The 17,519-nt window shown below is 43.7% G+C and overlaps 1 protein-coding gene across 1 annotated transcript in view; it reads left to right on the top strand.

The window, feature by feature from the left end:
* The window catches only part of SLC9A8 (solute carrier family 9 member A8), a 1,353,696-nt gene extending 1,337,077 nt beyond the window's left edge, over positions 1-16,619 (top strand). The window contains exon 17 of the mRNA XM_069651262.1: positions 14,487-16,619. Coding sequence (XP_069507363.1) covers positions 14,487-14,594 — 108 coding nt within the window. The 3' untranslated portion in view covers positions 14,595-16,619. The remainder of the gene's footprint in view (positions 1-14,486) is intronic.
* Positions 16,620-17,519: the final 900 nt, after the last annotated feature.

The following is a 17,519-nucleotide window of genomic DNA, read 5'->3' as shown; positions in this document are numbered from 1 at the left end:
TGGACACATGGTCACTCTTGGCTAGACTGTATATTGCCCTAACGACACCATTTTGTATGGTCTACAGATGGGTAAGATTGGATTGCGAGGTGTCGATGCACAGGCTATTCCAGTAGTTCTCGCCTTATGTTATTGCAATACTACTTCCTTTCTTCCTGTAAGAATTGTTACCACCAAGACAAGGGAGACTAAAATAGACATACAGTCTGATCTCAAGTAATCTTCCAAGAGTACTGTGAAGAAGAAGGTTGATGAAGTTATATAAATTTCTCCTTTGCCAAGCACATAAGGTACTGGAAAGAGGTGGCACCGAGCAGGTATGAGGAATACACAATGGACACAAACAACAGACTATGACACTCCACTGGGGAGGACTCAGCTGTTTGATATAAACATGGAAAAGGGACTTGATGAGAGACGAAGCGGGCGTGAAGCCTGGCAGACCAGGGAAGTTCGAATCTGGAAGCAAGAAGCTACACGGGAGAAGCAAACCTCCAGTCGGGGGGGATGCAGTGTGCAGGAGTTTTTCGCAGACTGATGCCGAGCAGGCCTGACTGGAAGCTGGGAAACGACCGACGTTAGTGTGACCGAGCGGTCCTTTAACTGCGCTATGCCCGCCTGGCCGGAGACCCTGTGGATCCAAAGCATGGCAGTGGAGTGCAGAAAGAGAAGCAAAGACAGTGTTTGGTGAGAACGCAGCAGCCCAACACCCCAGGAAGGACCAGTGATGTGCCCACACCAGAGAAGAGGTAAGGAGAGTCACAGGAGACCCAATATGGATTGGGTAAGAGTGCCGAATGTAAAGAAAGCACCAGGAGTAATCTCCCTGTTCTCAGTAATTGTATTGAATAGGAAGAAAACCTCCGGAGTAATATCCCTCATCCCCAGAGTTGTGATAAAAGTACCAAGTGTGGAGACTACATCACAAGTGATCTTCCTCGTCTCAGTTGTTGTGTCAAAGAGTCTAAAAGAGAAGACATCGGGATCCATATCCCTCATCTCAGTGTTTATTGCCAGAAGTACCGAATAGGAAGAAGACATCCCGAGTAATTTCCCTCGTGTCTCAGTAGTTGTGTCAAGAGTATTGAATGGAAAGAAAGCCTCTGGAGTGATCTCCCTCGTCTCCAGAATTGTGATAAAGGTACCAAGTAGGGAGACTACATCACAAGTGATCATCCTCATCTCATTTGTGTCAAAGAGGGTAAAAGAGAAGAACATATCGGGAGTAGTCTCCCTCAACACTCTATCCTCAAAAGGTACACTAAGGCTAGGGAGTGCGATGAGAATAGTGTCCTCTCTGGGTGTTAGAGGGAATCAAGGAGACTATGGGACTAGTTCCCCGTGTTCTCACCGACAAGAGGAAGGTAACGAGAGTCAAGGGATAACAGTGTATTGGAAACAAAAGGCATGTATGGCCCTTAAGTAAGCCCTGAGAGAAGGCTGTGAAAAATTGCAAACATTGATCAAAAATGTTGCAGGAAGTCATCCAAAGATAGCCAATGGCTGAACCACCTGAAACAGGAGAAGGGAGTCCTTCTCCTGGTTTTCGGCTTCATTGTTAAATCGGAAACCAAGGAAAAAAAGGATGCCATACAGCAGCCTGGAGGCTGACCAAGTTGACTAGGAGAAGATAGCAGTTGCTGAACTGTTGGACCAGGAGAGGATTTATTCTCCTGGTATTATCTCTTAGTGTCCTAGTTGGACTATTATCAAAGCCTAATAGAAATATGCCCATAGGGCTGATCCCATTGAGCCAGGAGAAGGGAGTCTGTTAATGTCTTTTGTCAGTGGTAGGGCTAGTGTAGGCTAGTTTGGACAGAAGACATACACTTTGAGTTTGACAACCACACTGATGACCTACACCCGCGTTATTCTTATGTAGCGAAAACTCTTGAGGGATGGGGCAGGATAGGCTTTTTTCATTATTATTTAAATAAAGATTAAATTGAAAATGCCACCTCTTTGTCCGACTTCTTACTCCAGCATGCCACAATGGATTCACAACTTAGGATCTTGGATGGGTGTCTTCCACGTTGAACAGGTTCACAAGCTTTGGTTCTCGATTCAGGACCTAGTTGTATAGGTGGATTGGGAGTTGGCCTTTATTGCTGCTCTAGGATGGATTGGACTGGGATGGAGGTGTGGGAGCAGTTGATTCCTCTGAGCGAGCGTTGTGGGCTTGGTCGGCGACGGTTCCAGAGGGCTGGTTCCTGGAGGGTGGCTGTTGGGAGCTCCAGCTACGGGGTCGACAATTAGCACTGCATTTTCTGGTGATGGGCCGCATGCGTCCAGTAGGCGACTCCCTCACACTTCATTGCCATGTGGGTTATGAGCAGAAATTGGTGTGTCCTCGCCAGCCGGGTTGGAGTGCAGATTTTCATTGGTGTACTTGAATGTAGGCCAGATCAATGGGCTGCAGTGAGTGGAAGGGTTCAGTTGCCAGTTTCCGGTGGGGCAGACAAGATCTGAGAGTGAAGCGAATGAACAGTCTTGAGAAGAGCTTGCAGTATTTAAGAACCATTTCATCCTACAGCTGCAAGTTTCGATAGCGCAGGGTATCAGGGATTCGGTACTTGTGCATATTGGATGCCCAGTAAGGACCTTGTGTGGCAGTGGGGTTTTTTGTGCATGGGGAGCAAGGCAAGGGGCAGCGCCTGGGGCCATTTCAGCTAAGTTTCATGACAGATTTTGGAGAGGCTAGTCTTGAAGTCACAGTTTCAGCATTCTACTGCATTGCCAGACTTGGGTGGTAGGCTCAGTGAAACTGTTGAGGAATTTTCAGAGCCTTTCACACGTCCCTGATGACATGCCCCTTAAAGTGAGTGCCTCGATCACTGTCAATGAGGAGAGGGAGCCCAAAATGGGGAATGAAGGCAAATGAGCGTTTTTCAAAAGCAATATCAGCCGCCTTTCGGCATGGATAAGCTTCCACCCACCCAGAAAAGTATCAACAGTGGTAGGACAATACTCATAACCCATGCTTCGGGGGAGCTGTATGAAGCCAAACTGCACATTCGGAAATGGGCCATTCCAATACCAGATGTGAAGACTGCCTGGTTTTCACTGCCCTCCCCACATTATGGGACAAGCAAACAGCACACATTTGGCAATACGCCATGGCCATGTGCCGGGACTGACCTCACCAACTAATCCAAGGAAAAGTACAAAAGTAATCAAATAATTAGTGCAAGAAAGAACACATCTTTATTGATCAATCAGCTGGAAGAAAAACAGACAGCTTTGTAGCACTGAACTGGACAAGCATTTCTTGACCTGCCCCTAGCAAAAAGTACATTTTAAGGAGAGAAAACACACATTGGCATCAATCACATTTGATACATTTTGGGGCAGTTTTAACCTGGTAATTGGGCACTAGTCATCAGGTCCCTAAATAACCCTATACATTGTCCACTGGGATTGGATGCCCCTTTTCTTGGAACACAAAGCATAACACCCCTTCATGACATCATGATGCTAAATCCGCCCCTCAACGACAACAACATGTGCTGACTGACAAAAACTCTACGTTCTCATTGGATTGCAACCTTCATTGTGCAAGGGGAGAACCAGCTCGGTGCTAATTGGACCTTCAGGTTGCAGACAGCACGAGCGAGAACATCTCATCGAGTCTGACCAAGAAGGAGCCGCATGGACATCAGCGAAGTGAAGAACATTGTGGCACACCCAATCCCATCCCTCTGATTGGATCCCTCTGTCTCTCGTCCGCCCCTTACTACCTTACACCTGCTCGGTCATGCTATCTCCCCAGCTCCCTTCTCACGACATGTTGCCAACTGTGCGTGGAGAAAACATACAAGACTCTGTTGCTGGATTTGAATTTACTGTATTTAATTTGATTTTACCCCAATAATGTTGCCTCGGCTTGTAAGTGGATGGCACTGTGGCCTTCTCGTAATCGGCTGGGGACGCTTTATTTGGGAGCGTGCTACACTATCCATGAGAAATAACTCCCCTTGCAACAGTTAATTGTCGCTGCAGAACTAAAATAAAACTAAAATGGAATCTGCAGCCATTATATGCTGTCTGAAAAGGATCTTCTACCATGGGCCTACAAAAAGATGGCCGCTCTATTGCTCACATATGGCTCATAAAAAGACCTACAGGTCTACCTAGCAAAGCCCAATCTATATAATGACAAAAAATGGAACTCTCTGCCTTTCTACCTACACTTACATGGGTGCTACAACACTTATCTTGTGACAACAACTCTCTCGCACATGTGTTTCGCTGCGCAGCACCAGCTCCCTGACGTTCGATGCACTGTGTGTACCCTAAATGTACCATGCTGTCACTGCTCCCGACTTCACTGACCACCTGACCCTTACGTCATCACGTCACTCTTGTAGTTTGTACATGTGCCCCCCTGGTGGACGTTAGCTCTGCATTTTTACAGCCACAGAGGTGAAGGCAGGTATACCAGTCAGGATTCACAATGTCCATCATCAACCCCTTCATCAGATTGTCCAACGGAGTGTGCCAATTGGGCTGGGTACAGTTAGTGGGCGTTGGGCACCACCGGACGGCTGTCTCTGGAATGCCCAAGCGGGTCAGACATCAACTGGCATGTGTCAGGAACAGAACTTCTTTTCAGACCAGACTCAGGTTTGTGTTCTTGAATCACAGTCAGACTGCAAAGAGTGGCAATCAGTGATTGTTGAACTCAAACAAAGATAAGGACATTATTTGGAGACAGGGGCTCCATTCAAGGCCTCATTTCAAGCTGCTCTATCAGTTTGAGAGTTGCCTGCCGCAGTAAAGGATTACGAAGGGTTGTGTCCGTGATACTTAACAATTGCGAGTGCAAAAGAGAGGAGTAGGGCTTGCAAAAGAGCAGATATTTATTTTACATTCAGAATCTGAGTACCTGAAAAGGTCAAGGAACCATATTGCTGCCAGAGGACACCGAAGTTGTGAATTACCCCATGAGCATACAGAGAGTCGGTATAAACAGTAGCAGACTTGGCTTGTGCCAAAATGCATGCTTGAGTGAGGGCTTTCAGCTCTGCCACCTGGCAGACTTGACATTTGGCAAACGATAGGCTTCCAGGAAATTGTGAGGAGAACACAGTGCATACCCAGATATCAGTCCCCCCTCACTCTGATCCTGTAAAGAAGAGCCATCCCCAAAGAGGATTAAATGAAAGTTGTGTGACAGGACGTTTTTCAAATCTGCACTGGATGATAATTGGTTTTCTACTGTCAAGCATTCATGTGCCCCACCACCCCCATCCTGGAGAGTTGGGAGCAGAGAAGCAGGATTTAGGACAGAGCATCGGCTAAGAGTAACATTGCCAGCAGAAATAAAAAGCTTTTCATACTTGGTAAGGCGGGGGTTGGAAATGTGCTGGGTCTTCCCTTTGAGTAGGAGGCAAGAACAGCATGAGCTACTGCAACAGTGACAGGGGGACCCCGAATCCATACATATGTTGTTTCTACCAAGAGGGTCATAGCAGCAACAGCACTCAGAAATGTAGGCAAGCAGGCAGCAACAGGATCTAAGAACATGCTCTGGTAGTATATGGGTCGGTGCTTGCCACTGTGGTTTTGAGTCAAAACACCTTTGGGAAATCCATTGCATGAATCACAAATCAGTACAAAAGGTTTCTGATAGTCTGGCAGGCTGTTGAAAGCTCTTGCTTAATGGTGGCTGTTAAAATGGATTTCTGAATTGTGACCTGGTGGGCAGAGGTTCAGAAGGCCAGACTAGTTTCTGGAACAGGGTAACCTTATGGACAAGCCAGACGAATCGGGGTAGCATTGGCTGCGGTCAAGGCTAGGTCTCAGGGGTGAGTGTAACTGAAAGCCCACAATGAGCACACACAGTAAAGGACACTACAAATCACTCCTATTCAGGTGTATATATATCAAAAATACATATACATTTAATCAAGGCCTTTTAAATCAAACACAAAGCAAATATCAACAGTAATACATCAAACCAACACAACACTACTATGAAACATATATAAAGTTACCAATCAGCCTAAAGGAATAGTGCACAGAATGCGTCCAGAAAGGGAGCAAACAGAGCAAATGGGCTTTGGGCAGTTCTTCATCACTCAATCCCTAACTAAGAGGCAGTCCACTCCCTACGAAGAGTGGAGACTGGGGCGCAAAAGAACCTTCGGATGCAGGTGCACGCGATGGTGTGGTAGAGCGAAAACAGGGTCTCCTGCAGGGGCTGTAGCGACTCAGGAAGGTGGGGGAGGAGATGAAGAATAAGTTCCCACTATTCAAGGAGGGTCTCCCCAAGAGGGAAGAACAGGTTCCAGGAGTTGGGAATAGGATGGTAGCACATGCTACATGTGGAAAGGTGAGTGGTCCTCAGGGGACACTCGTGCGTAGAAAAAATTGATGGATGCGCTGGGGGCCACTGGTAAGGATTGCAAGTACTCACCAACCCCAGGCGCACACCGGACCAAACTTCGGCAGTTGAGTCCACTTCGGTTGCAGGTTCAAATGCAGCAATTGTGCAGCTGTGCGGCTTTCAGCGGCTGAGTTATATCGATGATTCCCTTACAGGTCAGTGGCAATTTCTCCACTCCTGATGAAGGGATCCGCCCTGTTTCACTGCAGCAGGATTCAGTGGACAGAGAGGCACAGCTGCAAAGTTCTTCCCCATGGCTGGGCGACACAGCAACCGCATGCACTCAGGTTCAGACGTACTCTCCTAATTCCAGACCTAGAGCACCTAGGTGTACGTCAGGAGAGTGCCTTCGACCAAGTGCTTACGATCTACCAAGTCTCAAGTGTCAACTCGAAACAGCTGCGGTTTCAGAGCAAGGGTCCTGCGCAAGCTGGTCAGTTCACTGGTTGGCCCAGGAACTTTTCCGAAGAGGCTTGCTTGCAGGTTACGATGAAGGTGCTGTGAATAGTTGTTCCCACTATTGAAATGGGTCGAAGCGCCTTTGCAGACCTAGTTCGATCAGATGCAGAGGGGTGCTGTGGGACAACAGCGGGCTCAGGGTGCCAAACCTTCCATCGGGTCACCAGCGGTTACTCGACTTGGCTTTTTAGTTTCAGGATGCTTGGATCCTATCCTAGGTTCAGTGAGAGTGCAAGAGATCGACCTGGTATGGGTGTTTGGAGCCTTCTCTTATCCATAATATCCTTCACGCCAAAACAAAGAGGACCCAATGTGAGATCTGCTCACATACAGGTACACCAGACGTGGACCAATCACGGACCACAGTGGTCTCAGTCATTCCCAGCACACCAGACTATCTGGCACCCAGGATGTGTATTGGAACTAGACAGTCCAGCCCACATCCTGGAGGCACACAGACAAGGTATGCAGAAGCCTGCGAAAACTTAGGTTTTTGCGGGAGAATGCATGACCAAATAAGGACTGACCCGGATCTGCTCGACCAGGGGACAAGATAGCCAAAGGACAGAACAAAGAACCTTGGGGCATGGCCATTTTAGAGCCAGGCCACCTTCATATGCTAACCGTGGTAAATGAGGTTTGCATGGCAAGAAAGGATTACAAATATGCTAAAAGTTAAGCTGCCACCAGCCCTGTCCAAGGCACATCTATACTTCTACCAGAAAAATCCTTTGAGGGAGGCTAGGGCCTTTGAAAACGAAAGGAAGACCCCAGCGCACTGTACTGTAAGGTACATTGTGCACTGGTAACATGTTGCAGAAAAGTTGCAACATTGGAAAGGACTAAGGGAAACAAAGTCTCCCAGTACTGACTGTCTTTAAGGGCATTTCAGTTTCTCCATAACAAAGTGAGCGAAAAAACCCAGCGGAGTGCAGCAGAAGGCTTCAAATCATTACCCGGGATCTTAGTTGGAAGAGTGAAGGAGTTACAAGAGCTATGAGTGAGCCCAAGAATTCCTTGCCCAAGCAGTGAGTGATTCAAAGACAGGTTGAATACCTTCCTCAGCTTTCTTGGAGATCGAGTACTGAGGCACACATGGAAGGTGCTTGGCTGGGTTCAGGGTAATCTGGGTTTGTACCAAAATGTTGCCTAAAAAACTGCGACTGGTACTATAACTGCACCTTTGTGCAGTCCCAAAACTGCAACCCCCATTATGCCAACTAGGGGTGCAGAGATTGCAGGAGTTTCCCCCGCCCGCCTTAGTTGGTGTAATGGGGGTGAGGGGTTGCATGGGTGTTCCCGCTTCCATTCAATTGAAGCGGTAGACAATAAAAAAAAAGTAAACATTTTAAAAAAGACCCTGTAGCGCCAGTTTGGACCCACGTTAGTGGGAGAGAACTGACACTGCAGGGATAGAGGAGAGCGGGCGGGGCACTCCTGTGTGTGCTACCGTCAAGGTAAATGGGTGGGGGGAGGCTGGTAGTGGGTTGCAGTGCACATTGATCTATTTGATCACTGTGCCACGCCATAATGGGAGCCGGCTTTTTGAAAGTCGACATTATGGGCAGTGATCACATAGATCAGGGTAATCTTACAGGTTCAGCATTCAGCATACAACCCATTAGGAACTTGGCCCAACAATCCCTATTGCAACAAAGGAGAGTCATTCCTTGTTCCTGATTACAAATGTTCCTCTTCCTGCAATGCAGCCAAAGCCTCCAGTTCCCGATGTATGAGAATGCCCAGAAATATACCTTCTAAGGAGCAGTAGATGGAGCAACTCATTTTGCATAACAAATCCAAAACCAACAAGTTCAAAGGGGTGCGAGGTCTAAGCAGAAATAGGTCCTAGTGTAACAGTCAGGAGTGAGACACAGGGTAGGGTATCGGCACACCCCGAATAACAACAGCATTAATGGTTTCATAAGAGCACACAACACAAGGAAATTTCAAATCTTTCAGTGCAGAGGGCAAATCCCCACTATCAACCAAGCATGACCCCTTTGCCCAAGGACAGCACCATCTACATAAGGAGCAGCAGAGTTGAGCAGTGTCAATGGGGAAACAATCTCATGGACCCCTTTGGCTGTCCTAGCAGGTATTCAATGTCGTTTGCGGTGGAGACAGGGGAAACACAGGTGATCAGGGGCTGTGAGCTGTCTGGCTTGTCTGCCCAGTCGCTGTCTGTGTGGACCAAATTCTTTACAATAATTATACTGATCTTATGTACATTCTCAGTCTGTCTTTCCTTATTGTTACCATATCTGGCTTGTAGGGGAGGGCTTCTCCCTATCTGGCTTGTAGGACCGTGCCTTTTCCTCTTCCCCATCCTCTTCCATGCCTCCTGAGGACCGGAAGCCTCATATTCCCTGAGATAGTTGTAACTGCTATATCTGTAAACCCAGGAGCTTTGCTTCTCTACATTTTGTCTTTCAGCTTTCTCAAAAAAGTGGTGTGCAGCTAAGAGAAACTCAGTTGAATGATTTCCTTCCCAACCAATCAAAATTGACTTTCGTTGGCAGACCCATCACAAACTGGCAGACCCTTAATAAACTGTGATACTTTGGCTTGTGAGGCAATATTGGTAGCATCTACGAATCCTGAATATTGATCAATGCATTGTTTCAGTTTTTTGAGTTAGTCTGCTGGATTTTTGCCCTAAGCATTTTCACATTTGTGGATTTTAAGCCAATCAGTTTTCCTGCGGCCTTGACTAATCTGTCAGTAAAAGCTCTGGTGCAGGGTTCCTCAGCTAGCTAGTTACATCTCTGTTCAAGCAGAGTAAAAGTGTTGACAGGGAGAACAGCTCTCAAATATTGATTAAGATGAGCATATCGACCACTAACAGTCAATTATGACCGCATTTGTTCTTGAAACTTGATAGGATCCTACCGGACCTTGGGGAATTTCTGTACATTTCTAAACAGATTGGTTGTGCTCTATGGTGCGTGTATGATAACTTTGGAGTTCCCGCACCCTGGAAGCTGTCTTAAAAGGAACGATGCAGCATTGCTGGAGAGGTGGGCATTTGGAAACCCTTCAAAAGTACTGGAGCTACCTTTAGGATTGTAACTTGCTCCTGTATCTTCTCCTTCGTGTCCTTGAGCACACGTGTTTTAGGTTCAGACTGTATCGTCGTACCAATGCCAGTAGCAATCCCACTTTAGCTGGTGCAACTGTGTGACTTTTGTTTTGAGAGCCACACTATCCGGAGGTTCCCGTGAAACCACCCGAGCTGTGTTCCTCCCCTGTTACCAGTATTTCAGATACACTTTCCAGTGTTGTGGTCCTATCCCCTCTACCTTTGTTGTCGTAGTTTGTCCCTCCCTCCCCGTAAATTACTCAGTATACAGAGCGGTCCAGATCCAGAGACGGTGGCCGAGAAGAGTCGAGGACAAGGACACATACGAAGGAAAGCAAAGCCTACAAAAACTCCCGTACTAGGATAGAAAGAGGTGAAACAAAAGACTTCCTGGCGATCAGATCGCGCATGTGCTGTTTGGGTCAGGAAGGAGTAAGACAAGACAAGACAACTGGGCAGGCATCACATATTGGATCACCACATCCATACCCGGGTCACGTATTTAAAGCTCTTTCCTATCTCCCTACTTGTATTATCATTAGTAATGAATGTAATTCATTTTTAAGTTATTGTGGTGCATGATTGCAATGCTTTTTTCCATAGTTGCATTCCTATATATTTCTCTGAAATTACGGTGGCCAGCCGCTGCCTGATTTTTATCCAGACCAGATTTACATCAAAACAGGGAGGGTACCTTCCCTAGTTGTTTCTGTGTCCTTTACCGGAGCAGATTATTTCCAGACTGTTCCAGGCACCTGATCCGTCCTATCAACTACCAGAGACAACACACCACAAGACAAAACAGCATAATACCAGAACAACACATAACAATGCAGTAAGCTGCGGCCACAAACCCGCGCTTTGTTGACTCTTCTTCCGTGGCTGCTTGGCCTACTTCTTCAGAATCCCCAGACTCACCTGCCAATGATTCCTCACTTCAGATAAAATCATCTTACCTTGGGCCTTTGGGGATCACTGAGTCTTGTGTCCAGCGACCCCTGGGTTATCACTGCAGGGCTCTGGGAATCCGACGGCACAGCACCAGTTTTTCGTGGAAAAATTCACCACTAAGCAAATAATCCTATCACAGGGTAGGTTGGTAAGCATCTTTAATGGCAGTTGGCAAAGCAGCAGACAAACCACCACAAGGCACGAAACACCAGATCCCCACCAGCCAGACGTCTTTCGCCACCTAACTGTTGGTACCCAAGATTAAGCAGGAGATTTTGTTGCACTGTATATATGTTAACAAGGATATATGTATATTATTACTGGGAGAGTCCCACTTTGTTGTCAGGGAATAGTTAAATAAGCATGTGAATCTATGAAATTTCCAAAGCTGGAGAATTATACTTGCTTGAATGTCCCGTTCACTTTCCCCAAGAAAGAGTATGAAGAAGGGGAAAGCAGCAAGGAAGGACTAGTCAACTAACAAGTTAACCACACAGGTGTTGAAGGACAATCTGGCTTAAATGTGCATTGGCCTTGGAGCTTGTATCCAAAAAATGATTTCTGCAGAATGTGTGGGGTGTAGTCCATGTGGTGCATTGCTAATGGCATTCAGCATGATTTGGCATTGAAAAGCCAATGATGCTGACTTCTTTTATCTAGATTGAGCATGAAGACCATTAGGGGAAGGAAGATTCTGAAAGATGTAACACTCAGTGATGCAAGCAACAACACATTGCTAAAGAGGGAAGCTTTGGAGGCTTTTCAGTCGGTGACAGAGCCATAGAAAGAAAAAGCACTTTGGCTTTTCTGACAAATTTTTTCTACAAAGTTAAGATAAGAGCTCATTAAATATCCAGCTTGAGAAGCACCCTGTCAACAACGGTAAATGAGTTAGGCCAGTATGTTGAGTAACCCACTCCCAGCCCACAATGCCCCTCCCTTCTCTCTTACCCCCCCCATCAATATCTCCCCTCCTCACTCAACCACCTGATCACCTTCAACAACGCTCACATTCTCAGGATCTGAATCGTCACCATTTCCAAATCCACTGCTGCCCTCAACCTGTTAAATATTTGGAACACTTGACCTTTCTCACCTACCAATAGACCAAAATATTAATCTCCACAATGGCACTCAGTCGTCTGGACTTTTGCTCAAGCCGCCTCCTGGTACCCACTTGACAAAATTCTCAACTTAGCAACTCATATCCTTTGTAATCTCTCCCAATGTTCCCCCACCTCACCCTACAATCTCCATTTTGGGCTGGCTCTTTATGCACAATTGATCCTCATTTAAAGCCCTCGTCATATAATGTACCCACAGATTAGCTTACCCTACATGCCTGCGTACATCCCTGCTAATCTCCTCATCTTATCCTTTGTTCTAGCACCCTCAGTCTCTCCATACATTGCTCACCCTGTGCATTCTATTGTTTCAGCTTTTTCTAACTCCTTGCTTCAGACCACTGGAGCCCCATACTGCCTGAAATCAAACACTACTACACACTTTTATGTTGGCCCTCAAAACTTCACTCCTGTTCATTGAAGGGCACCACACCATATCCTACAACTTTTTTTCCACTGCAACATCTATCTGTCCTTCTATTATATATATGCTTACACCACCCTGTGAATACCCGTCTTGATTCCCCTGTCTGACTGCTCTTTTGTCCTCATTACTTGTCCTACTTTTACTAATCGTCTGGTTTATTGCCCATTAATCAACTAATCCTAGTGTAAGGCCACCCACTTAGGAAAATCCTCTACAGTTACTGTATGTGTCTCTTGAATTATTTCTTGTCATAATACCATTTCATCAATATGTATTATACCATTAATTTATCTGGTCAGATTTTAGGCCAACACCACTATTCAAATAAGCAGGTTAATGTATGCAAGATACCAATGCTGCAGGACTACACCAATGCATAGCTAACTTTATTTTGCTTACCAAAGAGAGTCCTGTACTTCTTTCCCATTGTCCTCTTCCCTCCATAACCCCTTCCCTTCATAGCGATTAAACCCCTCAATTATAAGAGGAGTGACATGCAGAGACAGGGATTTCACGAGGGGGTGGAGTTGGGGCGTTGTTGCAACATGGAGTCATTTGTTCAAACGCTTTTTAAGTGATCCACCTTAATTTTTTTAAACTATACTGAGCATGCTTTGGTCCCAGACCAGGGGGCTTGTATTTCGCCTGAATATGAGGAAAGGGAACTAGGGACTAGCAGTAATGTAGTCAGTACAGTGTGCATCTCCTACTGAAGTTAATAGACCTGGTGCTGCTGAAGTGCGTTTTAGGGTGTTATTGTTGTTATGGTGCAACAGTGGAATTATGCAAAATGTTTTAGTAACGCATGTGCATCTTGGGTCTGGTACATTTGGACTTGGTCAGATTTCTGACACTGTGAAATATACTTAAAGATCTGATAGGATGCTTTGTGTTTTGCTCATCAGTAGTTTATTTCATATATGTTCTCAGTTTCTAGTACAAATGCAACACACAATGATTAATATTAGTTCTGCTTAAGGAAATACTGCACTTTTCATTGTTGGGATCAAAAGCTGTGATGTGAATAGAAATCCACTTTATTTTCTGAAAGTTGTTTCTTAAACTAACTCAAGTATACTCTCTGGCTAATGGCACAAAGCTTGAAAGTGCATGTTTGTCTAGCATATACTTCTGAGTGCCCGATGGATTTCATTTGCGAGTATTGTTCTCACGACAGCCTCCTGGATGAAATTCATTCACAACAGGTTTAGAAAATGAGGTCAATTTCTTGATAAATGGGTTGGTACATCTTGGATGCATGTACAGGATTATGGGTTGAAGATGTTCTGCTTCTCTGAAAGCAGAAATGAGTGCATTACGCCACCAATCACAGACTGCACATTTATACTTGTTGCAACATTGCTCTGTGAACCAGCCCACTCCTTCCCTAGTCCTCAGTTTGTGTGGAAAATACTGAGATACTTGAACTCTTTCTGTATATTATCTTCTGGTTTCAGAGTCATCTCTCACCGGTTTGGTAGTTTATGTTGATGTAGACACATTTAACATTATGAAGTATATTTACAACCCTGTCTCTTGCCCCTATCAAGAACCAGATGGATACATTTCGACAGTTGCTTATCTCATTATACATGTATTGCTGTGTGTGTACTCAGTCACCCATGATCCTGATCTGCTTTTCTTTACTGCTATATTCAGTTGCTAGTACCTAACCTTCCTGTTGTTTCACAGACATTAGAATCTACTAAAGCAACTTGTCGTCCCAAACTCTAGCTTTTGGCTCTGCAATCTTCTTCATTCCGATTCTCTTTCTCCAATTGTTTCTTGGGTCTAGCACAGAAGCTACCCTGTTGACGAGTTGCATAATACCGCTATTTAGATTGCTACATCAGGTTCAATTAAAGGTAACTGCAACCTGATTGGTACAGAACTGACAACAATAATGTGTCGGAGAATGCGTTTACGTTTTGTTGCTGAGAGAGTTTAATGAGTCTACTGCAACAATGCTGTTCTGGTGATATGCAAGGACTGATATTGTTCTATGGTTTTCAGGATATTCATTCTGTACATTTTGTGTTTTTCCTTATGCTTTAGGATCTGCATCATGGTCGCATACAGATGAAAAGCCTAACAAACAAATGGTACGAAGAAGTTAGACAAGGGCCTTCTGGATCCGAAGATGATGAGACAGAACTGCTGTAGCCATGTGGCGAAAGCATCTTTTGATCTCTTAAAACACTTTTCTAAGAAAAAAACAGGAATTTTATTGGAAAGACTTTTAAAAGCATCTGTGTCCAAGTGCTGGGAGAGAATGATCACAGGCAAACCGTCTTCTTCTGGAGAAAATTACACTGATCATGCTATGACACAGCCAAAAATCATTTGAAAACTTTATTTATATTTCTTTTCACAACCTTTCAAATGAAACTCCAGTCTCTTTACAAAAAGTATCAATTTTTTATAGAATTGTGCATTTAATTTTAGAAGAACATTTATCAGTAACTGTATGGGTTGCACAATGGTCTCTTTGTCATAGCATGGTTTGGGCAAAAATTAATGTTGGTGTCAAAAGTAAATATTTGGGTTCATTTTTCATTTAACCTGAATATCAGAGCCTTATTTTTAGTTGGTTGCCAACATACTTGAAATCTGAAGACCTATTGATTGTAAAATATTACAACTACCTAATGCTAATGAGCTAAAGTTTTAATGATAATTGCTGATATTTTGGAAAATGTTGTTTTTGAAGTTAAATGAAATTTCTTTTGGGGGAATGTGATCTACAACTTATTTTTCAAGGCATATGTTTACATTTTTTAGAGTTCTATGTATATCAATATCCTTTGCTTGATAGACAACCACCTCTTTTTTCGGTCAGAAAGGTTTATGTACATTTTCTTTAGTCTAATAAAAGACACATTGTAGGACTTTAACACTTTCCCTCTCCAAACCTCCATCCTGGGGCATTTTTAAATGTTGCCACGTGCACCATTATCTATACCCGATACCCCTGTTTTCATTTTTTTCAACAAGTGTATTGTGTCGGCGGATGAAAATTCAGTCTGCAGTGGTTTCACCTTCTCATGTTTTGTAGTGTACTATTTGGTCATGTAAATGTGATCACCACAACATAATATATATATGTATATATATATCATTAGAAGAAAGAAGACAAAAATGGAATTGCCCCGACCAAGCAGTCCACTATTAAAATTGTAGAGATGAAACAAAATAGAATCTAAAATTCATACACTCTTTTGTGAAACTGATTATCAGCCCTATTGCCTGGATCTACACTAAAATACTTTCAGAATTAAAGTACTACTCTGTCAGTTTGTGAAAACCAGACCCAAAATTTGGGGGCTGACTCCCTGTAGATCGAATACATCCTAAATTAAACTGCATGAGTGATTTAACAAAGAAAATGTCACAACCTATTAAAACATATATGTACATCAGAAGTAATCCTAAGTGGCAACATAAATGAGAAATAACAAATACATAAACATAATCAAATGAACATTATTTCAGTGTTTTTCCCTGCGTGTCTGAAAAATTTGGAGAACCACTGTATTATAACACTAATTTTGTGATTCACTGGCAAAGGATATGTAGATAGCAGGACCAAAAGAGACTGCAATGTTTTTCATTGAGTGAAAAATGGATGAAAGATGTAGTTATGCCAATCTTCTTCCTCTGAGCAATGTCATGGGTCTGAAATGGAAGCTGTACTTACAATATTTACACATATCTGACAGATGTAGTGTCTTAGCTTTGGATAGTTATACAGTTGCCATGACGCTTCATGAACCAAAGAACTACTGAGATGGACACTGCATCACCAAATTGAAACACTGTAGTATTAATTGTTGCTGTCAGCAAATGCACTGTAGTGTTCAGTATTTTTAATGACGTTCAAAGAATGCCACTTTTACATAGAGACCCTCAGACATTTAATTTATTGTAGGATATCACTGAATTATTGTGCAGTCACAATTCCCTGCTTATTTAATGGTTTTTGAATCCTGTGGTGCCTCAAAATGCTATTTCAGACATACGCTTCCTGCTGTCCGATACTATTAAAATATTTTCTGCAGTGTATTTTTTAAATGTATTTATGTTGCTAATTGACTAGCCTAGCTGGCACTTTGGGAAAATTATATTTTGATACCCCATGCTGGGAATACATACATGCACTGGTATGCAAATAAAATGTTAGAAACCTTTTTTAAGCATTTGTACTTTAATGTTCTTGCCATTTAAACAATGCACTTCTACTAAATGCTCATGATGATGTGGATGAAGAAAATTATTTCGTAACCATGTTAGAGAATGTGATGGTTCAATCTGATGTGAGAGAATCTCATTTTCTACATTTTCAATACTGTGCATAAAGGGTTTGTGATGGCTTTAGCTGCATGTCTGAGCAATGCACAGAAGATCACAATAGCTTTATAAATATTGTATAACCATATTGTTGTGTATGGAATTGTAAGATATGGTTGACAACAGTAGCATAAAGAATAAACGGTTTTGCTCAGATGTTCTTCAGAGCAGTGTAAAACAAAACCCAGCGTGTATTGACATGTCAAAGCACCAGAAAATGGCTTCTACTACTACTGGACATAGAGAATCGCGTACCTCCCATTTACTTTTCCAGGAAGACTTCTTCTACAGTTAACTCTTCAGCATTTACTCCTTTATTCATTAACATCTTCTTGCCTTTATTTCTTCATGCTTTTACTTTGCTTCTTCACATGCTTCTTCACATAATCAAGGTGACAGTGGATATAGTTAAGGTTAGCAACAGGGTTGGGGGCATGTGTGGAAGCTAGAGTAATATGGATAAAAAAGAAAAGGGGGCTACAAAGGGTTTCACCGTGTAATGGTGAAGAGAATGCTAGACAAATTGAAAGATAGAAGTAGTAAAGGTAAGACGAGGTAAAGGTGACAAAGTGAATGCAAAAGTAAAGCCATACATACACAGCAGAGTGTTCTACTTAGACGATTTCTTGAGGTCTCAGGTACTACATCATAGCCTGACCTCTCATGTCTCTTTATGACTCTGAACCTCAGTAGATCATGTGAATCAAAAAGACAGCTTTTATTGGCACATCAAAAGTGGGA

This window comes from Ambystoma mexicanum, chromosome 3p (assembly GCF_040938575.1).
Source record: "Ambystoma mexicanum isolate Mex_15411 chromosome 3p, UKY_AmexF1_1, whole genome shotgun sequence".
Taxonomy (NCBI): Eukaryota; Metazoa; Chordata; class Amphibia; order Caudata; family Ambystomatidae; genus Ambystoma; species Ambystoma mexicanum.
Note: the sequence above shows the minus strand (reverse complement) of the source record. Positions and strands in the feature narration are given on the sequence as shown.